Source organism: Aotus nancymaae, unplaced genomic scaffold (genome assembly GCF_030222135.1).
Source record: "Aotus nancymaae isolate 86718 unplaced genomic scaffold, 86718_ANA_hifiasm-v0.15.2.pri h1tg000018l, whole genome shotgun sequence".
NCBI lineage: Eukaryota > Metazoa > Chordata > Mammalia > Primates > Aotidae > Aotus > Aotus nancymaae.
Window position 1 is genome coordinate 18,643,968 of NW_026988430.1, and position 26,310 is coordinate 18,670,277.

General features: G+C 47.3%; 1 protein-coding gene and 1 pseudogene across 1 annotated transcript; one reads left to right on the forward strand and one right to left on the reverse strand.

The window, feature by feature from the left end:
- Window positions 1-378: 378 nt before the first annotated feature.
- On the forward strand, window positions 379-26,020 carry FXR2 (FMR1 autosomal homolog 2). Its single transcript, XM_012457495.2, has 17 exons — window positions 379-824; window positions 8,670-8,722; window positions 9,081-9,174; window positions 11,233-11,304; window positions 11,408-11,556; window positions 11,974-12,067; window positions 13,497-13,613; window positions 20,721-20,891; window positions 22,152-22,230; window positions 22,572-22,681; window positions 22,915-23,001; window positions 23,264-23,486; window positions 23,701-23,898; window positions 23,988-24,188; window positions 24,283-24,378; window positions 24,586-24,686; window positions 25,328-26,020. Exons 1-17 carry the CDS (start codon window positions 744-746, stop codon window positions 25,421-25,423), a joined length of 2,022 nt encoding a protein of 673 aa, XP_012312918.1. The 5' UTR covers window positions 379-743; the 3' UTR covers window positions 25,424-26,020.
- LOC135275794 (small nucleolar RNA U13) lies at window positions 3,660-3,753 on the reverse strand (annotated as a pseudogene).
- Window positions 26,021-26,310: the final 290 nt, after the last annotated feature.

Consider the following 26,310-nt stretch of genomic DNA (forward strand, 5'->3'; position numbering starts at 1 on the left):
GCCCATCCCTAACTCTTCCGAGCCTGTGGTGGCTGGCGGCGGCGGAGTGGGTGTGGCCTGACCGCTGTGTGACTATGTGGCCGACGCCCAATCGGACTGAGCGAGCCCGGCCCCTCCCTCCCCTTGATTGGTTGATTCTCAGTGTTGTGGGGCGGGGAAAGGAAGAGACCGGGCGGTGGAGTGGTGGGGCGGTGAAGAAAGAAGGCTAATCTTGTTCTGCGCAAGCGCCAGGAAGCGACCAGGAGGGGGCGTGAGAGAGTGAAAGGGAATGTGGAAGTCTCGATGCGCTGGCGAGCGCTAGCTGGGGCTCTAACCTTGACGCCTGCGCCGTGGCCCTCGGGGCCCCGCGCGCAGCGGGCGGGTGCCCGGTGCGCCTGCGCAGTAGGCGGCGGTGGCAGGGGGAGGTGGAGGCTGTGGAGCGGCAGCGGCAGCAGCGGGTCCCGGGACTGAGGCAGCAGCGGGGGCGGCGGCGGGCGGAAGCTGAGGTGACGAAGGCGGCGGCGGCGGCGGCCGTTTCCCTCACGGTGGCGGAGACCAAGGCGGCGGCGGCGGACGGGGAGCGGCCCGGCCCCGGCCCCCTGCTCGTTGGCTGTGGCAGGGCCGCCGTGGGGCCGGCCCGGCTCCCGCCCCCCGCGGCTCCCCCTCCAGCTCCTCCTCCGGGGAGACGCCGGGGGCCTGGCCCGGCCCGCACTCAGACTACTGCTGCAGCCGCCGCCGGGGGAGTCGGAGGCGGTGGCGGCGCCATGGGCGGCCTCGCCTCTGGGGGGGATGTGGAGCCGGGACTGCCCGTCGAGGTGCGCGGCTCCAACGGGGCCTTCTACAAGGTGAGGCGGCGCGCCGACTAGGGACACCGGTTATTAGCCTCCTACCCCGGCCGGAGGCAGGGACGCGTGGGGCGGGATCGAGCTTTCGGAGCTGAGTCCTGACCCTTAGAATCTTAGACCCTCGCTCCCACCCGCAGCCCTCCCTGGGATACCGCTTGGAGTGAACCCTCTTCCTTTTATTTTTGACCCCTCAAATGCACCTGCTTCTACCCCCATCTCAGGGAGAATGAACTTCAGGCCATTATTGTCCCTGGCTTGGCGCTCCCCGCCCCCAGTATAGACCCTTTTACCCAGCTGCTAATGGACCGTTCCCGTTGTCTGTTGGAAGACATACCTTAGACCTTAATCACATCTTCCCCATGGTCCAAGCACATGGAGAATTGTCTTTCTTCTTCCACATGATCCCCTTGGGAAGGCTCTCTGTCCCATATCAGATCCTTTCATCTTCCTCAAAGAGGCATCTGCCTACTGGCTCTGGAACACTCACCCACTTTCGTCTTATTCCGGTTCCTAAGCCAAGGAGAAATGGTCAAAATCCATTTACGACGTTTGGCATCTTTGACCTCAGGAATCCTGGGTTGGATCAGTTAAGTTGCCTCCCAGCCAGCCATAAGGTGGCATCTTTTCGCAAGTCTCTCACCCCACCCCACCTTGATCTCAAGGCCCACTGGTCTACCATTCTACCCAGGGATGGATTTGAGGTCTCACTTAGACCTCAGATGCCTTCAGGTCATTCATATAGTTTCTTTATCTTGAGGCATGTAAGCTTCAGATTCATAATCTCTAAAAGGAAGTTCATGAGGTTCCCTTCTGTTTTTCTTAATATTTCCACTTCTCAAAGTCTTTTGGCCAACTATTCTAGTTCGGGAATCTGACAGCCTTTTTTGGAAGAAGGGATCATCTTTCAAAGACCCTTTCTTATTTCACCTCTCCCTTTGCCCAGGATTTGGTTCCTTAGAACTCCTTATAATACCACCTTCTTTATCTGCTCGGAATCCATTTTCTAGGACATTTTTTCCCATTTAGATTAAGCCAGAGAGAGCCCTTTCTTGCCTCCCAAGAGTTTTTCTTTGTGTGACTGTTGCTATTCTGAACCTCTTTTGGATTTGATGCCTGGAATTGTCCCAGAGACTTTCCTGATTTCTGTCTCATTCTTTGATTTCACCCTGGGGAGCTGGAGAAGAGATACCTTGCCATGGCATCACTTGTTAAGAGTGGATCCCTCTTCCCCCTTTCCTTCAGTTCCTCTCAGGCCCTTTTCCCCCACAGTTGTCCTCTCTAATTTCTCATGCCCTTGGAAATGTCTTTCTCTGATTCCTTCCCTAAGTCATACTTTTCTATAACTGCAGAGGGTCTTGTAATTTCCCTTGGGTGGTTTCTGCCTCTACTTGAATTGCTGAGTTCATTGTAGTCATTTTTTACTCACTCTGCATGCTTATCTGTTTTTGCCTTACTTCCCTCCTCAGATTTTCTTATGTGTGGTGACTGTGGGTACCCATGTCTAACTTACCTTCTCAATTCAACTTTCTGGCTTTTTCTCCTAATATTTCTGTATTCCTGTGTAATCCCCAGGAATCACCTTATTCCCTGTCTAAGCTGAAGGAGGCTCCCAGCTGATCTCTTTTGTCATTTTCTGCATACTTGCCTAACTCTTGGGACTTTTTCTTCTAGTCTGACTCCATAGCATTTCTGTTTTCTTTGGCAAAAGTCTCTAATTCCTTTCTGCTTTTGATAGAGCACATTTGTCTCTCATCCTTTTTCCCAAATTGCATTACCTTTGTTGAAATAGGCTTCCTCAAGTGGCCCTCCCTGCTTCCCTCGTTATCTTTCCCTTCATCTGAATCCTTATCACCCCCTAATTCTGGGTTCCAAGAAAAGTGATTCTTAAAAATTGAGTCCAAGATCAAGATATGATGTTTGCTTTTTCTAGGAATCTTGGGAGCTCTGCACAGCTGGGAAAGATTGGTATCCAGTTCAAATGAACCGTATGAGATGGCTGGGAAGGGACACGTTTTCTGTTTCACATATGAGTATCCAACAGAAAGTCTCTCTGAATCTTTTCCCTTTCTCCTGTGCACTGTGGCAATGATAGACTTGAGTAGATGGGGACCAGGATACTCTGATTCAGAGAGTAGAGTTTAGGGTTGAGCTGAAAGTGGGGTAATGTGGTAATGTGGATCTGGGCAGGTTAGCAGTTTTTGCCCCATTCCTGAGTTAGAAACAAACAAATCCCTAAATTCAGGCTAATCTTCAACTCTCAGTACCCTATAGATATTATCCATTCTGACCTTGCTACTGATTTAATATTCATGACTCAGCAAACTTTGGTATGGGTCAGGGAGTGTTTATACTGCTTCTGGGAAGGTACTTTTCTCCTCTCTCAGAATTGGGCCCTGTTGTCAGTTTTCTTTTTTTCCTCTTTCTTTCTTTCTTTTTTTTTTTTTTTAGACAGGGACTCCTTCTGTCATCCAGTCTGGAGTACAGTGGTGTGATGTCGTCTCACTCCAGGCTCCGCCTCCTGGGTTCAAGCTATTTTTGTGCCTCAGCCTCCCAAGTAGCTGGGATTACAGGCGTGCAACACCATGCCTGGCTAATTTTTGTATTTTCAGGAGAGACGGGGTTTCGCCATGTTGGCCAGGCTGGTTTCTGACTCCTGACCTCAAGTGATCAGCCCACCTTGGCCTCCCAAAGTGCTGGGATTACAGGCGTTGAGCCACCATGCCCTGCGGTCAGTTTTCTTAAAGGATAAAGTGTTAGATCTGGGATCTTAAGTTATTTTGTGGCTATCTCAACATTGAGTTTTTCAGAACTTACTCTTTTTTGTTGTTTTTTTCATGTCAGACTGGCATCCATAACAAGGTTTGAGGGAGGCATACCTCACGCATGAGCTTGAAACCTCAGTTATCATGCTTATGATATACAAAATGATCTAATGTATTTATTCTTTATGTTGTACTCTCCCAAATGAAGTATTCATTTTCCAGGTTGCAATCATCCTACTCCAAACCTCCATTGGATATCCTAATTCCCATTCTTTTCTTTTTTTTTTTTTTTTTTTTTTCTTTTGTATTTTTTTTCCCATTCCTTTCTTAATCAACATGGCATCCTCAGCTTCAGTACTTGGTTTTTACTCAGACTGTTCCTACTCTTCTCCTAGAACCCCCTCCTTTGCTTTGGGAGCCCAGAACTAGAAGACAGGTAAAGATGGGGACTAATTTTACATCTTTTAATTTGAGGAAACCAAAGTACCTAGGAACCTGGGGCTCTCTCTTCCTCTGCTGACTTGGTGCCAGGCTCCAGAAGCCAAAGCCAGGTTATACTGTGACCACTGAATCAAGTCATCCTCTGGATCTAGGTGGCTTTCTAACATGTTCTACCTACCTGTTCTTGCCTTCTGCTTATTTTCACAGTGAGCATAGACTGTGCAGAACTTGGGGCTCACTTTCCACCACTGATACCCTTGGAGAAAAAAATAGTATGGGATGAATGGGTGGAATTTAGGAGCAGAGACAGGATTGGAATGTGAACTTGGGGACAGAGCTAGTTTTGGAGACTAGTTGAAAGAAAAAGACCCTGGAAGCATAAGGGTTGAGTGGCATTTGGTTGAACTGCTAGAGTGATGTGAGAGACTACTCCATTCTGAGCTTTGCATTTCTGCCTTGGAAGTCATGGTAGCTGGAAAAACTAGGGTAATATTGCTATTCACTCTGGGGCCATCCCCTCATGGTCCAGGAGAATTGGATTACAGCCACAGGCATAGCCTTTGTGAATGTATCTAGGAGTAGGAATCTCTTTACTAAAGCAGTAGGTTAGTGATTCTCGTCTCTTATCTCTTTTCCACTGCCTTTTGTCAGCTTAACTCCTGCCTTGGTAAACTACTTCTAAGACTTGGAGATAGACATTTTGGGTAGAATTGGATAAAGTCAGCTGAAGAGGCTGGTCGGAATAGTTCTAGAAATCCAGACGACCCTTATAAAGGGGAAAAGAAGAGGGAAGGGATAACATTAGTGGTTGTGGGAGGAGGGAGGACACTTGAGCAGGAGCTAAGGGAAGAACCCAAAAGGGAAGAGGGACCCTGGCAAGTAGAAGTAAAAGTGCCTCAGAAGACTTGAAAGGAGGACAGTAGGAGTGGGTATTATATCTGAATGAATATGTTCATAACTCATGTTCATTTTTAGAAAGGAAAAATCCGAATGAAGAATAGGAAAAAAAAAACATTTCTGGAGAAGAGAATGTCAGAGAAAGAGAAAGCATAGGTAAAAAAGAGGCCAGGAAGTACCAGTACTAATTAAGGCTTTGGGCAGTAGTAAGGCTCTAAGAGCTGGGCCTCTGTAGCAAGACATATCCCTAAAGAAGAGAAAGGTGGCTTGTATGAAGAACGAAATGCAGGCTTAGATTTTCCCATTGTGAGGAAATAGCAATCTGGTAAGTGTTTATGATTGATTAACTCTGTGAGGTGGGAGCTATGCATTTGCCAAGGCATTTTTGGTGTTTTTTCTCCTAAACTCAGCCTTTGTCCCTAGCAGCAAAGCTCATGAATAATTCTTGTGTATTAGTCTTTTGAAACCTCTAATTTTTTTATTTTTGTTTTTTTGTTTGAGTTAGGGTCTTGCTCTGTTGCCTGAGCTGTGTGGAATGCAGTGGTGTGATCACAACTCACTATAGCCTCAACCTCCTAGGCTCAAGTGATCCTCTTATGTCAGCCTCCTAAATAGCTGGGACTATAGGCACAAGCCATCACACCCTGCTAATTTTTAAATTTTTTGCAGAGATGAGGTCTCCCTGTGTTGTCTAGGGCTCACTAATTTTTTAAAAAACATCTTTATTGAGGTGAAATTGATATACAGCAAAGTAGACATACTTAAAGTGTGCCATTTGTTAAGTTTTGATATATATTTAACTGAAACCATCACTACAATCAAAGTAATGAACATTTCTGTCACTTCCCAAAGTCCTCCATCAACCACTAATCTTTCTGTCATTATACATTAAATCAACCCTTCCTGATTTTCGCTAGAAATGAAAAGGCAGTTCAATTCAGCTAAGAAAAGATAGTCTTTTCTTTTCTCTTTTTTTTTTTGTTTTGAGACAGAGTTTTGCCCTGTTGTCTAGGCTGGAGTGCGGTGGCATGATCTTGACTGACTGTAGCTTCTGCCTCCTGGCTTCAAGTAATTCTTGTGCCTCAGCCACCCCAAATAGCTGAGGCATATGCCACCATGCCTGGCCAATTTTTTTCTCTCTTTTTTTTAAGTAGCTGTGGGTTTTTGCCATGTTGGCCAGACTGATCTCAAACTCCTGGCTTCAGCTGATCGGCTTGCCTTGGCCTCCCAGTGTTGGGCTTATAGGCGTGAACTACGCACCCAGCCAAAAAGGATAGTCTTTTCAACAAAGGGTGCTGGAACAACTGGATATCTATAGGTAAAAAACATTGGTCTGGGCACGGTGGCTCATGCCTGTAGTTCCAGCATTCTTGGAGGCTAAGGTGGGTAGATTGCTTGAGTCCAAGAGTTCAAGACCAACCCTGGGCAACATAGCAGAACCCTGTCTCTGTTTCAAAAAATGTTTAGGCCAGGTGAGGTGGCTCAAGCCTGTAATCCCAACATGTTGGGAGACTGAGGCGGGCAGATCATGAGGTCAGGAGATCGCTGGGCTCAGTGGCTCATGCTTGTAATCCCAGCACTTTGGGAGGCCAAGGCGGGTGCATCACAAGGTCAGGAGATTAAGACCGTCTTGGCCAATACGGTGAAATCCCCCATCTCTACTAAAAATACAAAAAAATTAGCTGGGCATGGTGGTGCATACCTATAGTCCCAGCCACTCGGGAGGCCGAGGCAGGAGAATTGCTTGAACCCAGGAGGCAGAGATTGCAGTGAGCCAAGATTGTGCCACTGCACTACAGCCTGGGCAAAAAAAAAATAAAAAATAAAAAAGATTAAAAAAAAAAAAAAGACATCAGGAAATCGAGACCATCCTGGCCAACATGGCGAAACCCTATCTCTACTAAAAATACAAAAAAAATTAGCTGAGTATGGTGGTGCACAGCTGTAGTCCCAGCTACTTGGGAAGGTGAGGCAGGAGAATTGCTTGAACCTAGGAGGCGGAGATTGCACTGAGCCAAGATCCTGCTACTTCACTACAGCCTGGGCAACAGTGTGAGACTGTCTCAAAAAAAAAATTTTTTTTAATTTAAAAATATGTAAAAAATTTTAAAAAGAGGCCAAGCGTGGTGTTTCATGCCTATAATCTCAACACTTGGGAAGGTTGAGGCAGGCAGATCACCTGAGGTTGGGAGTTCAAGACCAGCCTGACCAACATGGAGAAACCCCATCTCTACTAAAAATACAAAATTAGCCAGGCATGGTGGTGCGTGCCTGTAATACCAGCTACTCAGGAGGCTGAGGCAGGAGAATCGCTTGAACCCGGGAGGCAGAGGTTGCAGTGAGCGGAGGTCGTGCCATTACACTCCAGCCTGGGCAACAAGAGTTAAACTTTGTCTCAAAAAAATAATGGTAATAAAAATAAAAAATTTAAGAAAGAACATTGATCAATACCTCACCTTATATATAAAATTTAATTCAAAATGGATCATAGATGTAAATGTAAATGTAAATATAAAACAAAAAACTAAAAGTATAAGAAGAAGACAAGAGAAAACGTTTGTGGCTTTGGATTAGACAAAGATTTCCTTTCCTTTTCTTTTCTTTTTTTTCTTTTCTTTTGAGTTCTGCTCTTGTTGCCCAGCCCAGATTGCAGTGGCACGATCTCAGCTCACTGCAACCTCTACCTCCCGGGTTCAAGCGATTCTCCTGCCTCAGCCTCCCAAGTTGCTAGGATTACTGGCATGCACCACCACACAGCTAATTTTTGTGTTTAGTAGAGACGGGGTTTCACCACACTGGCCAGGCTGGTTTTGAACTCCTTACCTCAGGTGATCTGCCTGCCTCAGCCTCCCAAAGATTACTGGGGCCTGGGCAAAGATTTCTTAGATATGAAATCAAAAGCACAGTTGATAAAAGAATACATTCATAACTTTTTATTTTTTCAAAATTGGAAATCCCTAATTCTATGTGAAAAATAGGGAGAAGTTAGAAAAACTGGTAACGTAGGGTTGACCGCATGGGTTTGGCCTTCTTAGGACATAGACAACAGTAGATGGATCAGCTGTTCAATCATCCCTGTTCCTCTCTCTCATCATTATCTCAAGATTGGGGTCTTCCATAAATTTTATTATCGTTTTTAAATTCTCAGTATCACTCTAGATTCAATTCTAGTATTAAAAAAATCAGATTTAAGTCCTAATTTTCTTCTGTAATTGTGTTCGAAAGTTTGAACTTCTCTAGTGTTCTGACTATTGTCGTAGGACCCAGGCATCAGGGCAGCGACTCTGCTCAGATCTCTTGCTGTATTGGGGAGGTAGGCCCTTCTCTTTCTTGACAGATCCTCATGTCCTCTAGGTGTTCCAGGACAGCCTCACACTGTCTCATGGGATATTCTTAGCCTTGCCGAATGTTGTTGGTATTTTAATTGAACTCTGGCAGACTGCTTAGCACAACAGGAGGCAGACAGATAGGGAGGCCCCTGTGGGAGCCTGAGTGGATCACTGATTTCCAGGCTGTTCTGATGCAGGTGGTACATACATCTCTCCATGACAATATAATTTCCTTTCTCTATGTGACTGCCCATATTCTTTCCCCAATGCAGCCTTTCAGGCTCTCTCATTACACCACTTGTGTCCTTATCTAAAACTAAGGTTTAAGGGTTTGCAGTGTCTCTATTCCCTTGATGGCTAAGGTGGAGGTAAAAGGTTATTTTATATTTTTTACTTTTTTCTAAAATCCATTCTAGGGCTTTGTGAAGGATGTCCATGAAGACTCTGTCACCATCTTCTTTGAAAACAAGTAAGACCTTGGGAATAGAGAATCCAGCATACTAGGTCCTAGAAGGAGAGTGGAGAAGAGGGGGCGGCTGAGTCCTATGAGGCATGTAATAGGTGGGGAGAGCTGAGGGTTTGGGTGGGAAACTTATATGGATCCCAGGAGAGGAAAGGGCTGAGAATTTGGTGAGGTGGGGGCGTTTGACTCAGTATTTACAGTCTAGAAAGAGATGGAAGACACCACTATGGAGCAGGGCCTGGGATTTAGCCTCTAATTATCCAGAAAGGTGGAAATTGCCCAGCTGAGGCAATAACCCCTTTGTAAAGAAATGGGCAACCATAGCAGTCTGAGTAGCTTTTTTATATTATTGTTTCTCTTACAGCTGGCAAAGTGAGAGACAAATTCCTTTTGGAGATGTCCGGCTACCACCTCCAGCTGACTATAATAAGGAAATCACAGAAGGGGATGAAGTGGAGGTAAGGGCTGTGGAGTACAACCCTTTCTAAATGCCACTTTTCCCCAGGATCCTAGACTTTTTTCTCTGGTTGATTCATGTTCCTTTCTCCCCAACTAAGCCATGTCCAGCTATGTAGCCTATGGAAATGTAAAATGCAACAGTTCCCCTTTCATCACTGTCGTGATCAGCCAAACTTTCAGGGAGATCCCGTTTCAGGGGATTTACCTTCCATTTGTGGTAACAGCATCTAAAATCCAGTGCCCTCTGAGTTTTTTTTGTTTTGTTGTTTTGAGACAGAGTCTAGCTGTTGCCAAGGCTGGAGTGCAGTGGCACGATCTCGGCTCACTGCAACCTCCGCCTCCCAGGTTCAAGCAATTCTTCCACCTCAGCCTCCCATGTAGCTGGGATTACAGGCACCTGCCATCATTCTTAGCTAACTTCTGTAGAAATGGGGTTTTACTACGTTGGCCAGGCTGGTCTTGAATTCTTGAACTCAGGTAATCTGCCTGCCTTGGCTTCCCAAAGTGCTGGGATTACAGACATGAGCCACCATGCCCTACTATCCTTTGATTTTTAATTAGTTCCTTCCTCTGGTTTCCTATATCCTTGGTTTAAGATGCATCCCGAGTATTTTCTTGTGTTTTTTTTTTTTTTTGAGACAGAGTTTTGCTCTTATTACTCAGGCTGGAGTGTAGTGGCACCATCTCAATTCACCACAACCTCTGCCTCTTGTGCTTAAGAGATCCTCCCACCTCAGCCTCCCAAAGTGCTGAGGTTCAAGCGATTCCCCTGTCTCAGCCTCTGAAGTAGCTGGGATTAGAGGCATGCGCCACCACCACCACCACCGGCTAATTTTGTATTTTTGGTAGAGATGGAGTTTCTCCATGTTGGTCAGGTTGGTCTTGAACTCTCAACCTCAGGTGATTTGCCCACCTCAGCCTCCCAAAGTGCTGGGATTACAGACGTGAGCCACCACGACCAGCCAAGTTTTCTTTTTCTTTTTTTTCTTTTTTTTGAGGCAGAGCCTGGCTCTGTCGCCTAGGCCAGAGTGCAGTGGCACGATTTCAGCTCACTGCCATCTCCACCTCCCGGGTTCAAGCAATTCTCCTGCCTCAGCCTCCTGAGTAGCTGAGATTACACTCGCCTGCCACCACGCCTGGCTAATTTTTGCATTTTCAGTAGAGATGGGGTTTTACTATGTTGGTCAGACTGTTCTCCAACTCCCAACCTCAGCTGATCTGCCCGCTTTGGCCTCCCAAAGTGCTGGGATTATAGGCATGAGACACCGCACCCGGCCCTCTGGCCAAGTTTTCATTCTGTTGCCTATGCCAGAGTGCAGTGGTGCAATTACAGCTCAGTGCAATTTCGACCTCCCAGGCTCAAGTGATCCTCCCACCTCAGCCTCTTGCTTAGTTAGGACTACAGGCATGCACCACAACAACTGCCTCTTTTTTTTTCTTTTTGAGACAGAGTCTTGCGCTATCACTCAGGTTGGAGTACAGTGGTGTGATCTCGGCTCACTGCAACTCTGCATCCTAGGTTCAAGGGATTCTCCTGCCTCAGCCACCTGAGTAGCTGGGAGTACAGGCATGTGCCACCATACCTGGCTATTTGTATTTTTAGTAAAGGTGGGCTTTTACTGTGTTGGCCAGGCTGATCTTGAACTCATGACCTCAGGTGATCCGCCTGCCTCCACCTCCCAAAGTGCTGGGATTACAGGCATGAGCCACCGTGCTCAGCCTTTTTTTTTTTTTTTGGTAGAGATGGGGTCTCACTATGTTGTCTAGACTGTTCTTGAACTACTGTGCTTAAGAGATTCTCCCACCTCAGCCTCCCAAAGTGCTGGGATTATAAGTGTGAGCCACTGTGCCCAGCAGCCTCAAATATCTTAATGCTTGTTCTATTCTTTATGTTGCCCGGGCTGGTCTTGAACTCCTGGGCATAAGCAATCCTTTGGCCTCGGCCTCCCAAAGTGCTGAGATTACAGGCATGAGCCACTGCGCCCGGCCTTCTTATCTCTTTTCTTGATGCTTTTGGATGGTCTTCAATATCTCTTTGATTCTCTATTTTTCTTTAGGTTTATTCCCGAGCCAATGAACAGGAACCTTGTGGCTGGTGGCTGGCCCGGGTGCGGATGATGAAAGGAGATGTGAGTGACTGGGAATGCCTTTGGAGAACTACTGAAACAAGTATTTTATTCATAGAAAGTTGCTCAGGTCATCCACAACTTCTCCTTTTTTACCATATGCCAGTTCTATGTCATTGAATATGCTGCCTGTGATGCCACCTACAATGAAATTGTTACCCTGGAGCGACTTCGGCCAGTTAATCCCAATCCCCTTGCAACCAAAGGCAGCTTCTTCAAGGTTACCATGGCTGTGCCCGAGGATCTGAGAGAGGCGTGAGTGTTAAGGGTGGTGGGAACGAGGGCCCTCTTGACAGTCCTAATCTCTGGCTTGATTTATCCCAGGCCTCACTCCCACTTTGCAGTTTTCTCTGTTGTTCCCCTGGCCCTCTAGAGCCCTTCTTGCTAAGAAGACACTCAGTTCCTTTATTTTTCCATCCTTGTTCTTTAACTGTGGTCCCTCTTCTTATTTTCTGAGCCCTGCTCTTTCTCCTCTGAATTTTTTTTTTTTTTTAAATAGAGACAGGGTCTCACTATGTTGCCCATGCTAGTCTTAAACTCGTGGCCTTAAGTGATCATCTTGCCCTAGCCTCCCAAAGTGCTAGGATTATAGGCTCAAGCCACCATGCCCAGCCTCCCCCGAATTCTTCACTCTTCTGCATTCTGCCCTCTGAGTACTTTTTTTCTCTGCAGCTGCTCCAATGAAAACGTCCATAAAGAGTTCAAGAAAGCCCTGGGAGCCAACTGCATCTTTCTCAACATCACAAATAGTGAGCTCTTCATTCTGGTGAGTTTATTCTGCCTGAATTTCTTCTCTTTTTTTTTTTTTCTGAGACAAAATCTCACTTTGTCACCCAGGCTGGAATGCAGTGGCTCCATCTCTGTTCACTGCAACCTCTGCTGCCCTGGTTCAAGTGATTCTCCTGCCCGAGTCTCCCAAGTAGCTGGGATTACAGCCTCCTGCCACTGTGCCCAGATAATTTTTGTGTTTTTAGTAGAGATGGGGTTTCATCATCTTGGCCAGGCTGTTCTTGAACTCCTGACCTCATGATCTACCCGCCTCAGCCTCCCAAAGTGTTGGGATTACAGGTGTGAGCCACCTCACCCAGCCTATTTTGCCTGAATTTCACACAAGCCCTTTGAACATTTTTTCTCCCTTTTAACCCCTTTGCAGAAAGGGAAGGGCTTAATGTGCTTACATTTATTTGTCAGAGAGGACTTTATTTTTCCTGACTCCTACAGGCCCAGGTAGCCTTACCTTTCTTTAGTTTTCCTCATATATGAACTTTTTTTAAAACATGATGATCATGTTGCCATCTGGTTGGGGACCCTCTCTTGATTTTGGACTTTCAAAGAGTATATAGCTCTCACCTTAAACTTGCTCCTTGCTTTCTATTTTTATCTTTATTTTACTTATTTATTTATATATTTTTTGAGACGACATTTCACTGTTGTTGTCCAGGCTGGAGTGCAGTGGTGCGATCTCAGCTCACCGTGACTTCTGCCTCCCAGGTTCAAGCAATTCTCCTGTCTCAGCCTCCCAAGTAGCTGGGATTACAGGCATTTGCCACCATGCCTGGCTAATTTTGTATTTTTAGTAGAGATGGGGTTTCTCCATGTTGATCAGGCTGGTTTTGAGCTCCTGACCTCAGGTAATCTGCCTGCTTCTGCCTCCCAAAGTGCTTGGATTATAAGCGTAAGCCACTGCACCTGGCCTGCTCTTTGTTTTCTCTCTAAAGCCACTTTCCTTTGGTACCCTGATAATGAGCCTTTGTGGGACTCCCCCTTCCTAACTTCATTTCTTTTTTGTTTTGTTTTGGGATGGAGTCTTGCTCTGTTGTCCAGGCTGGAGTGCAATGGCATACTCTCGGCTCACCGCAACCTCTGCCTGCTGGGTTCAAGCAATTCTCCTGCCTCAGCCTCCTAAGTAGCTGGGATTACAGGCCCACGGCACCAGACCTCGCTAATTTTTGTATTTTTAGTAGAGTTGGGGTTTCACCATGTTCGTCAGGCTGGTCTCGAACTCCTGACCTTGTGATCCACCTGCCTTTTCTCTCCAAAGTGCTGGAATTACAGGCTTGAGCCACTGCGCCTGGCCTCCTAGCTTCATTTCTTAACCCTTTTCCAGGGACTTAGGACTGATTCCTGGTCCCTGGCTCTCCCTCAGTATTTATTCCAAGCCAGTTTTAGTGACTTTCCCATTGGTTTCCTCCCAGTCAACCACAGAAGCCCCTGTGAAGCGGGCATCTCTGCTGGGTGATATGCATTTCCGAAGCCTGCGCACCAAACTACTACTAATGTCCCGCAACGAAGAAGCTACCAAGCACCTAGAGGTAACCGTTAGCTCCTTTTCCTCCTGCTGAAGGGTATTGTCTTCCTCCCTTCCTACCCTGTCTTCCACCCATGCTCTTGTGTTTACAGAACAAAGAGGTTTTTACTGGGCAATTAAACCTGGGTCAGCTATTTATCTCAGACTCCTCCAGATGGCAGAGCTCTGTCATGTTATAGTGAAATTATTTTCAAATTTCTTTTAGCCAAATTTATTATTTTTTTTAAGACAGAGTCTTGCTCTGTTGCCTAGGCTGGAGTGCAATCTTGGCTCACTGCAACCTCCGCCTTCTGGGTTTAAACTGTTCTCATGCCTCAGCCTTCTGAGTAGCTGGGATTACAGGCGTGCATCACCATACCCAGCTAAGTTTTATGTTTTTAGAGGAGATGGGGTTTCTCCGTGTTACCCATGCTGGTCTCAAACTCCTGGCCTCATGTGATTCACCCACCTTGTCCTCCCAAAGTGCTAGGATTACAGGCATTAGCACCACACCTGGCCGATGGTACCCTCTTTGATGAAGTGAAATGTTACTTGGAAGCACAGTGCATAAAATCAATCAGAGCAGCTCTAAAAGTGGAAAGGGGGCATGACTCTTACGTCTACCAACACTCCTAAATCACCTCTGGAAACCAAACTGCTCTGCAGGATATGTTTGAGAACCATTTGGTTTAAAAAAAAAAAAAGAAAAAATATAAATGTATTTTGAATATGAGAAGGACATTAAAAAAAAGAACCATTTGGACAATGGGAAACCACTGGACTTGGAATGCTAAGTCTTGTCAAATAATTGTCTTTTGGCAAATATATTTCATTACACTGAGATTTATCTTCATCTGTGACAGTGAGGTCAGTAGGCTAGATTGTTTCTTTTTTAAAATTTTATACTAAGTTTTTTTTTCTATTGATTCATTCTCACAACTTAATAGATAAGCTAGAACATTTCTTTTTTTCATTTTCTTTTTTTAAGATGGAGTTTCTCTCTTGTTGCCCAGGCTGGAATGCAATGGTGCGATCTCGGCTCACTGCAACCTCCGCCTCCTGGGTTCAAGCCGTTCTCCTGCCTCAGACTCCCGAGTAGCTGGGGTTACAGGCGTGTACCACCACGCCCTGCTAATTTTTGTGTTTTTTTAGTGGGGACAGGGTTTTGCCACATTGGCCAAGCTGGTCTCAAACTCCTCACCTCAGGTGATCTGCCCACCTTGGCCTCCCAAAGTGCTGGCATTATAGGTGTGAACAACTGCTCCCAGCCTCATTTTTTTTTTTCCCCTTTGAGACGGGGTCTCACTCCCATTACCCAGGCTGGAGTAACATGGCTCATTGCAGCCTTGACTTCCTAGGTGCAGGTGATTCTCTCACCTCACCCTCCATAGTAGTTGGGATTACACGAGTTCGCTACCACGCCCAGTTAATTTTTTTTTTTTTTTAGAGGGAGTCTCGCTCTGTTGCCCAGGCTGGAGTGCAGTGGCGCAATCTTGGCTCACTGCAACCTCCACCTCCCCGATTCTAGTGATTCTCCTGCCTCAGCCTCCCAAGTAGCTGAGATTACAGGTGTCAAGCACCACACCCAGCTAATTTATATATATATATATATATTTTTTTAATTTTTATTATAATTATTTTTTATTTTAAAGACAGAGTTTCACCCTGTTAGCCAGGTTGGTCTTGATCTCCTGACCTTGTGATCTGCCCATCTTGGCCTCCCAAAGTGCTGGGATTACAGGCTTGAGCCACCGTGCCTGGCAATTTTTGTATTTTTAGTAGAGATGGGGTTTCACCATGTTTGCCAGGCTGGTCTCAAGGTCCCGACCTCAAGTGATCTGCCCACCTTGGCCTCCCAAAGTACTGAGATTACAGGCATAAGCCTCCATGCCCAGCCTTGCTGTGTTGCCCAGGCTGAATGCAGTGGCATGATCTTGGCTCACTGCAACCTCTGCCTCCTGAGTTCAAGCAATTCTCCTGCCTCAACCTCCCGAGTAGCTGGGATTACAGGCACCTGCAACCATGCCCATCTAGTTTTTGTATTTTTAGTAGAGACGGGGTTTCACTATGTTGGCTAGGCTGGTCTCGTACTCCTGACCTCAGGTGATCCACCACCTCCCAGAGTGCTAGGATTACATGCGTGAGCCACCGCACCTGGCCAATATTTTGTATTTTTAATAGATATGTGGTTTTGCCATATTGCCCAGGCTGGTCTTGAACTTCTAAGCTCAAGAGATTCACCAGCCTGTACCTCCCAAACTGCTAGAATTACAGGCGTGAGCCACCACACCCAGCCTAAATATTTCTTTTTTGGGCGGGGGCAGTGGCTCACACCTGTAATCCGAGCACTTCAGTGCTTTGGGAGGCTGAGGTGGGTGAATCACCTGAGGTTGGGAGTTCAAGACCAGCCTGACCAACGTGGTGAAACCCCATCTTTACTAAAAAGGTAAAAATTAATTAATGGGGGCCGGGCGCGGTGGCTCATGCCTGTAATCCCAGCACTTTGGGAGGCCGAGGTGGGTGGATCACGAGGTCAAGAGATTGAGACCATCCTGGTCAACACGGTGAAACCCCGTCTCTACTAAAAATACAAAAAATTAGCTGGGCATGGTGGCGTGTGCCTGTAATCCCAGCTACTCAGGAGACTAAGGCAGGAGAATTTCCTGAACCCAGGAGGCAGAGGTTGTGGTGAGCCGAGATCATGCCATTGCACTCCAGCCTGGGTAACAAGAGCAAAACTCCGTCTCAAAAAAAAAAAAAAAATTAATTAATGGGGTGTAGTGGCAGGCACCTATAATTCCAGCTGCTCGTGAGGTTGAGGCAGGAGAGTTGCTTGAACCCAGGAAGTGAAGGTTGTAGTGAGCTGAGATTGCGCCATCTCATTCCAGCCTGGGTAACAAGATAAAAACTCTGTCTCAAAAAAAAAGAATTTTTACTTTTTTTATTTTTTATTTTGTGAGATAGCATCTCTTGTCGCCCAGGCTGGAGTGCAATGGTACTGTCTTGGCTTACTGCAGCCTCTACCTCCCAGGTTCAAGCAATTCTTCTGCCTTAGCCTCAAGAGTAACTGGGATTACAGGCATGCGCCACTATACCCAGCTAATTTTTATATTTTTAGTAGAGACGGGGTTTCACCATGTTGGTCAGGCTGGTCTTGAACTCTGGACTTCAGGTGATTTGCCCGCCTCAACCTCCCAGAGTCCTGGAATTATAGGCGTGAGCCACCATGCCTGGCCTGACTAGAGTATTTCTATGAGATCTTTTTGAATTCTGACATCCTATAACTATCAGATTCCCTTTTTCCTTGGTGTTACACTATTCTAAGTGAATAGGGTGTGTGTGTTTGAATATCCATTTCCATTTATCAAGTGAATTGATCTTGTTGGGAGGCTTTTCTCTGTGCTTTTGCAAATTCTGGGTCATGATAATCTTTGGCTACTAGTGGGTAAAAACTTCCATTACCCTCAGATGATGCGAACTTTATTTTTTGTTTTGAGGAGTCTCGCTCTGTTGTCCAGGCTGGAGTGTAGTGGAGCAATCTGCAATCTCCACCTCCCAGGCTCAAGTGATAAGTGATCCTCCCACCTCAGCCTTTGGGTAGGTGGGATTACAGGTGCGAGCCACCACACCCGGCTCATTTTTTTTTTTTTGAGACAGAGTTTTCCTCTGTGTCACCCAGGCTGGAGTGCAATGGCACAATCTTGGCTCACTGCAACCTCCCTGTAATTCTTTTGCCTCAGCCTCCCAAGTAGCTGGGATTACAGGCTCATGCCACCATGTCTGGCTAATTTTTACTTTTTAGTAGAGATGGGGTTTCACCATGTTGCCCAGGCTGGTTTTGAACTCCTAACCGCGGGTGATCCACCTGCTTCAGCCTCCGAAAGTACTGGGATTACAGGCGTGAGCCACCGCACCCGGCCTGATACAAACTTTTGTCTGCTTCAGTTTCCAATGTGCAGGTTTTCTGATTGACAAAAGGTAGAATATTTAGCTGTCCTAGGACTTGGCTCTATTGATCTGTCTGGTAAAGTGTACCAAATAAACTAAACATAGCCATAGGTGCAGTCTTTTTTGCTTGTTTAATTTTATATTAACTTAAAAAATAGAGATAGAGTTTTGCTGTGTTGGCCTGCATGGTCTTGAACCCTTGGTCTCAAGCAGTCCTCCTACCTCAGCCTCCCAAAGTGCTAGGATTACAGGCATGACCCACACTACACCTAGCTGCAAAGATTTAAGAACAGGGACATGTGAGGCCGGGCACAGTGGCTCACGCCTGTAATCCCAGCACTTTGGGAGGCCAAGGTGGGCAGATCACGAGGTCAGGAGATCAAGACAATCCAGGCCAACTTGGTAAAACCCTGTATCTACAAATAAAAAAAAAAAAAGGAACAGGGACATGTATTTGTTGTTTTTTTCCCAGAGTTTTGCTCTTGTTGCCCAGGCTGGAGTGCAATGGCATGATCTTGGCTCACTGCAACCTTCATCTCTCAGGTTCAAGCGATTCTCCTAACTCAGCCTCCTGAGTAGTGGGATTACAGGCACTCATCCCCAGGCTCAGCTGATTTTTTTTTTTTTTTTGCGACGGAGTCTCGCTTTGTTGCCTAGTCTGGAGTGCAGTGGTGTGATCTTGGCTAACTGCATTCTCCATCTCCCGGGCTCAAGCAGTTCTCCTCCCTCAGCCTCCCAAGTAGCTGGGATAACACGCATATGCCACCATGCCCAGCTAATATTTGTAATTTTAGTAGAGTCAGAGTTTCACCACGTTGGCCATGCTGGTCTCAAACTTTTGACCTCAAGTGATCTGCTTACCTTGGCCTCCCAAAGTGCTGAGATTACAAGCGTGAGCCACGGTGCTGGTCCCATGTCCTTGTTTTTTGAGATCTTGTGGCTGGGCGTGTGGCTCACGCGAGCCTGTAATCTCAGCACATTGGGAGGCCAAGGTGGGCAGATCGGTTGAGGTCAGGAGTTAGACCAGTGTGGCCAACATGGTGAAACCTTGTCTGTACTAAAAATATAAAAGTTAGCCAGGAATGGTGTCACTTGCCTGTAATTCCTGCTACTTGGGAGACTGAGGCAGGAGAATCACTTGAACCTGGGAGGCAGAAATTGCAGTGAGGGGAGATTGTGCCAGTGAACTCCAGCCTGGGTGACACACCCCATCTCAAAAAAAAAAAAAAAAACCCAGCTGCTCTGTGAGCTTATCTAGAAGATGCTTATAAATCATTGTAGATCTCTTCCCCTTCCTTCCTAAGGCAGCAACTCAACTTAGTTTCTTTCATTTTATTATTATTTTTTTTTTGGAGACAGAGTCTCACTCTGTAGCCAGGTGCCATGCTGGAGCGCAGTGGTGTGACCTAGGCTCACTGCAACTTCCGCCTCCCAGGTACAAGCAATTCTCCTGCCTCAGCCTCCCGAATAGCTGGGACTACAGGCGCACGCCACCACACCCAGCTAATTTTTTTTGTATTCTTTAGTAGAGACAGAGTTTCACCATATTGGCCAGGATGGTCTCAATCTCTTGACCTCGTGATCCACCTGCCTTGGCCTCCCAAAGTGCTGGGATTACAGGCATAAGCCACTGTGCCCGGCCTCAACTTAGTTTCTTTTTCCAACTTTTTCTTCTTGCCTGGTGTAAATCCTTGCTATAATTCAGTCCTATCCAACTTGGAAGTAGAAGTAGTGTATTGCAATCTAGGAATGTCTCCTTTCAGGTTTTTTTTTTAAGATGGAGTTTTGCTCTTGTTTCTCAGGCTAGAGAGCAATGATGCAGTCTTGGCTCACCGCAACATCTGCCTCCCGGGTTCAAGTGATTCTCTTTCCTCAGCCTCCCAAGTAGCTGGGATTCCAGGCATGTACCACCATGCCCGACTAGTTTGTATTTTTAGTAGAGACGGGGTTTCTCCATGTTGGTCAGGTTGGTCTCAAACTCCTGACCTTAGGTGATCCACCTGCCTTGGCCTCCCAAAGTGCTGGGATTACAGGCATGAGCCACTACACCGGCCTCTTTTTTTTTTTTTTTTTTTTTAAGATGGAGTTTTGCTCTTGTTGCACAGGCTAGAGTGCAGTCGTGCGATCTTGGCTCACCACAACCTCTGCCTCCCAGGTTCAAGTGATTCTCTTGCCTCAGCCTCCCGAGTAACTTGGATTACAGGCATGTGCCACCACACCTGGCTAATTTTGTATTTTTAGTAGAGACGGGGTTTTTCCATGTTGGTCAGACTGGTCTTGAACTCCCAACCTCAGGTGATCCACCCACCTCAGCCTCCCAAAGTGCTGGGATTACAGGTGTGAGCCACTGTACCCAGCCCAAATATTTTTTCTATTTAGTGCTTACAACACGGGATTCAGTCTTCTAAAACCTTTCCTGTCTTCCTGCCCCTGAACCCAGGGGTTCCTCTAAGGACTGATTGAGAAATGAAGTGAAAGTATGGTGTTCTATAGGCATGTTTTCTGTTTTTCTTAACCTCTTGCTTTTTACTTAAGTTGTTAGGTTTTATTTAGGGATGAGTTGATACTCGTTTGGTTAAGGTAAGAGTTCCTTACATTTGCATGTACCTTGTGAGAAGTATTCACAACAGCCATCTCTAATCCTCTTGCTAGTTTTGAGAATAAGATAAATTGAATATAATCACTTAGCAGATGACACCAGAGGCAGAGTGTGTTTTGTTTAAGATCACATACGCAGATATTTGTTAGGGCCAAATCTAGAACTTTGGTGGGTCCCAGTCCAAACTCTGCCCTCATTACCTTCCCTCCCCCTACAAACCATTGGTATTTGGAAGATCGGAGTGGAATTAAAAGTTCCTGACCTTGGTAGGGCGTGGTGGCTCACACTTGTAATCCCAGCACTTTGGGAGGCTGAGGTGGGTGGATCACCTGAGGTCATCCATGAGATCGAACGACTGTACTCCATCCAGCCTGGGCGACAGAGCGAGACTCCATCTCAAAAAAAAAAAAAAAAAGTTCCTGTCCTTTCCACATAGGTCCTGGTGGTCAGCAGACTCTAGAGTGGTTTTGGCTTTCTATTAATATCATACATTTTTCCTTATTTAAGTTATGCAAAGGGTCATGTGCCTGGGACTGTGTTCTGAGATTCTACCACCATGATTCCTACAGTGACTTTTCCTTTCAGACAAGCAAGCAGTTGGCAGCAGCCTTCCAGGAGGAGTTCACAGTTCGAGAGGACCTGATGGGACTGGCAATTGGGACTCATGGTGCCAACATCCAGCAGGCCCGAAAAGTACCTGGAGTGACGGCCATTGAGTTGGGTGAAGAGACTTGCACTTTCCGCATCTATGGGGAGGTCAGCAAAGGATCTCTTTATTCTGTGTCTCTTAGGGAATAGAAGGAAGAGAGGCCAAAGTAGAAAGCAAGCCTCAGGCTGGGCACAGTGGCTCACACCTGTAATCTCAGCACCTTGGGAGGTCAAAGTAGGAGGATCACTTGAGCCTAGGAGTTTGAGACCAGCCTGTGCAATATAGTGAGACCCGATCTCTATAAAAATTTTTAAATTACCTGGAAGTGGTGGTGCATACCTATACTCTCAGCTACTCGGAAGGCTGAAGTGGAAAGATGGAAGGGAGAATCACTTCAGCCTAGGAGTTTGAGACCAACCTGGGCAACAGAGAGAGACCCTGTCTTTACCCTCCCCCCAGAAACCACAAAAAAACAAAAAACATTAACTGAGCATGGTGGCATGCACTTGTGGCCTGAGCTACTTGGCTACTTGGGAGGCCAAGGCAGGGGAATAACTTGAGCCTGTGAAGTTGAGGCTGCAGTGCACTGTGATGGTGCCACTGAACCAACCTGGGCAACAAAGTCAATAGAGTGAGACCAAAAAATAGAAAAAAAAAAATAGACCGGGCACATTGGTTCATACCTGTAATCCTAGCACTTTGGGAGGCCGAGGCGGGCAGATTGTCTGAGGTTGGGAGTTCAGGGCCAGCCTGACCAACATGGAGAAACTCCATCTCTATGGAAAATACGAAAAATAGCCGGGTGTGGTGGTTCACACCTGTAATCCCAGCACTTTGGGAGGCTGAGGCAGGTGGATCACAAGGTCAGGAGTTCAAGATCCGCGTGGCCAACATGGTGAAACCCTGTCTCTACTAAAAATACAAAAAACTAGCCAGGCCATGGTGACTCATGTTTTGTATTTTTAGTAGAGATGGGGTTTCACCATGTTAGCCAGGCTGGTCTTGAACTCCTGACCTCAGGTGATCCACCCGCCTTGGCCTCCGAAAGTGCTGGGATTACAGGAGTGAGCCACCACACCCAGCCCACAATCTCAGTTTACTGCAACCTCTGTCTCCTGTGTTCAAGAAATTCTCCTGCCTCAGCCTCCCGAGTAGCTGGGATTACGGATGTGAGCCACCATGCTTGGCCGATTTTTGTATTTTTAGTAGAGATGGCGTTTCACCGTATCACCCAGGCTGGTCTTGAACTCCTGACCTCAACTCATCCGCCTGCCTCAGCCTCCCAAAGTGCTGGGATTACAGGAATGAGCCACTGCTCTCAGCTGGTCTTCTGATGCAGTAACAACTCCCCACTTTTCTTCCTTTAGACTCCTGAGGCTTGCCGACAGGCCCGAAGCTACCTTGAGTTTTCTGAGGACTCAGTGCAAGTGCCCAGGAACCTGGTTGGTGAGTTGGTGGTGTGTATATACAGTTAGAGGTCAGAATCAAGATTCTGTACAGTGATTCTGAGCTTGTATCCAGGGATTGGCACCTCCCTATGGACTCCCAATTTCACAAGGATGGAGAAAACAGTCTGTAATGGGAGTGATAAAAATGAAAGAATAAATTTCTAGGGATTGTAATATTTTGTCCTGTAAAAGCACATCAGAAACCTAGAAGCAGGAGAATGAAATAAATGGAACCCATATAGAGAAAGAAAATGAGGCTGGAAGACGTTTTATCAGTTTTATTCTTATTTCCTCAAAAAAATAAAACAAAAGGTTTAATTCCTCCTTTACCTATTCCAGGCAAAGTGATTGGAAAGAACGGGAAAGTGATCCAGGAGATTGTGGATAAATCTGGTGTGGTGAGGGTTCGAGTGGAAGGTGATAATGACAAGAAGAACCCTAGGGAGGAGGTACGGGTACGGGACAACTGGGCCTAGAAATTGGTTTCCAGAGGTAAATGGGATTGTCCTCTGAGGGCTGGGATTGTTATTTGAGAGGGTGGAATATGGAAACTTGTTTAACCCTAGTAGATTTAGAGCCCAGAATGATCCCACTTGGCAGGCTCCCCTTGGAGACTGGGCGGGGTCAGTCCTGCCATTTCATTTTCCTTTCTGATCCATCGTTTCTGCCTTCTGCTCTCCAGGGAATGGTTCCCTTCATCTTTGTTGGCACCCGAGAGAACATCAGCAATGCCCAAGCTCTGCTGGAGTATCACCTCTCCTACCTGCAGGTACCCAGGCCAGGAGAGGAAAGCGCTGGGGGTAGAAAGGGGACTCAGACTGCTGAGGGGATAAACTCAGGAATTTTGGTGCCCAGTTTCTCTGTGTAGAACAGAAAACATTTGTGGAAATTTGGGCGTCCTTGTTTAGCCAGTTATCTTCCTTCTCCTTACATTCCTGAGAGATTAGATATAGAGGGGGACAGTCAGGGTGGAGAAGCATGAAGAAAGGCACTGATTTTATTTCTCCTTCCCACATCTTCTACCCAACCAGGAGGTAGAGCAGCTTCGCTTGGAAAGGCTGCAAATTGATGAGCAGCTTCGGCAGATTGGGCTGGGCTTTCGCCCTCCTGGGAGTGGGCGGGGCAGCGGTGGCAGTGACAAGGCTGGATATAGCACTGATGAGAGCTCCTCCTCCTCCCTCCATGCGACTCGAACCTACGGGGGCAGCTATGGGGGCCGTGGCCGTGGCCGGAGGACAGGCGGTCCTGCCTATGGTGAGACAGCTATGGGAATAGGAGACAAGGAGTGGCGGGGCTTGTGGGTAGGGGCAGAGATCTGGATGGAAGTTTGGGGAAATCTGTAAATGGTGATGATGAAGAGGTGATTGGCTGGGGGACTTGTAAGAGGGAGAACTCTTCCAGCTTGGGGAATGTGATGGATCTTGGAGTGGGATGAACGGCCCTGAATAAACCCCACTGTGTTCTTCAGGCCCCAGCTCAGATGTGTCTACAGCTTCTGAGACTGAGTCAGAGAAGAGAGAGGAGCCCAACCGAGCTGGTCCTGGCGACAGGGATCCTCCAACCCGAGGGGAAGAAAGCCGGAGGCGGCCAATTGGGGGACGGGGAAGGGGACCCCCACCTGCCCCCCGGCCCACTTCAAGATATAATTCTTCATCTATTAGCTCAGGTACCAGACAGCTGTGTTCATGAATATGGGCCAAAAGGAAAGGTGATGGTTACCTGACTGCCAGCTCCTCTTCTTCATTCTCTGACCAGTGCTGAAGGATCCAGACAGTAATCCCTACAGCCTATTGGATACATCTGAACCAGAGCCCCCGGTTGATTCAGAGCCTGGGGAACCGCCCCCAGCAAGTGCCAGGCGCCGCCGCTCCCGCCGCCGCCGCACTGATGAAGACAGGACCATCATAGATGGAGGCCTGGAATCAGATGGGCCCAACATGACAGAGAATGGCCTGGGTGAGGGTGTGCCTGGGGTCTGGAAAATTAGAGATGGGTAAGAATAGAGGGTGGGAACTTGGATGTGTGACTCTGGTTTTTCCCTACCCTACAGAAGATGAATCAAGACCCCAACGTCGTAATCGCAGCCGCCGCCGCCGTAACCGTGGTAATCGGACTGATGGTTCTATCAGTGGAGACCGCCAACCAGGTCAGCCAACTTTGGACACTAAAATCCTTCCTCAGAGCTGAGAGAATGGGATACTTCCTACCCTGTGAAAATCAGGGGTTCAGGTTCAGTGGGTATCTTGGGCTGGCTACCAGAATTCCATCCGAAAGTCTTTTTTTTTTTTCTTTTGTAATTTTCATGGTTTTCATTGCAAACCATCTCAAAGTCTTAATGTCCTGCCTTCCCCAGTGACTGTGGCTGACTATATCTCACGAGCGGAGTCTCAGAGCCGCCAGCGGCCACCCCTGGAACGCACTAAACCCTCAGAGGACTCTCTTTCAGGACAGAAGGTAGGCAGGCAAGATGTGGTTTACCCTATCCTTTTCTGTTATTATTATGGGGCAGGGGGCACACAAAATTTCACAAAGAAATCTCTTACCGAGGCTGGGGGCAGTGGCTCGCGCCTGTAATCCCAGCACTTTGGGAGGCTGAGGCGGGTGGATCACCTGAGGGTGGGAGTTCGAGAACAGCCTGACCAACATGGAGAAACCCCGTCTCTAGTAAAAAATACTAAATTAGCTGGGTGTGGTGGTGCATGCCTGTAATCCCAGCTACTCGGGAGGATGAGGCAGGAAAATGGCTTGAACTGGGGAGGCAGTGGTTGCTGTGAGCTGAGATCGCACCACTGCACTCCAGCCTGGGCAACAAGAGCAAAACTCCGTCTCAAAAGAAAAAAGAAATCTGCTACTGAATTGCAGAGGCAGTTGTGTCTGATGGAGTTTAGAATAGTGTCAACTTTGAATGGGATAGAGAGGAATGCGTAGTTCACATTTTCTGGATCCCAAGTAAGAGAGACTGGATCATGGGATCAAGGAACCAACCTCTGGATCACCAGATGCCAGGAGTGCTTGGATGGTAGGAAATGTCACCCATCTGAGTTTCTGCTCACCGTATGCTTGATTTTCTGTTTTCTTTCCCACTTGCCTCTCAGGGTGACTCTGTCAGCAAGCTTCCTAAGGGCCCCTCGGAGAATGGGGAGCTCTCTGCCCCCTTGGAGTTGGGTAGTATGGTGAATGGGGTTTCATAAAACCTCCAGCCTGCATCCCTCCCTTCTCCATCTCGCTTGCTGCCCAACACCATGGCCCTCACAGGCCCAACTGACCTGCGCTGGAGCTGCTCTTATCTAGGGGGGAGGGGGGTGGCACAGCAGCTTGGGTACCCCCCAACCTCCAGGAGCTAGTGGAGGGGTGTGTAACAGGGTCGTACCCCCTCCCTCTTGTCCACCCTACCCCCAGGGTAAGGGGAGCCTCTCTCCCCCATCAGACTGGATGTGCCTTTATCCTCTAATGCCCCAATCTCTCTGAACACCCCCATTCTCCACCTGTTGGTGGGGGGTGCTCCTTGACCCACCCAGATTTGACCGTTCAGGGGGCCTCCCCTGCTATCCCTCCTCCCATCCTGTACCCCCCATTTCTGGGGCCTCATCACTGTGGAAGACGGGGATAGTAAGAGATAAGTGGGTGGGAGGCACGGGGAAGGTTTTGGAGTAGAACCAGGGGTGTGTATGAAGGGGGGTGACAAGGTCCCCAGGGGGAGGGGACCAACCTTGTCTGGTGGATGAGAAGGCGTATTTATTTTTCACTGTACAGTATTTAAAAAGAGAATAAAAAAAAATCCAAATGGCTCTGTGGCTCCTGTGCCGCCTTTGTCCCCAGTTTGGTCCATCTGTTTCTTTAGGACTGACCTGCCCTGGCCCCTGGCTCTTGTTTTCTGTTCCTCCCACCTGACTTCTCATTGTCTCTTGTCCCAAAGATGGTCTGTCTTCTGGGTATTTCTGACATTCCTAAACTGCCCAGGTCCAGGTACTCGCTCCTGGTCCAGAGGAGGGGGTCTTGTGCCTTATTGCTTCTACCCTCCCCTAAGTGCTGGTAGAGGGAGTTGGGCCACTCCTACACCCTGAGTCATGGCACAGGC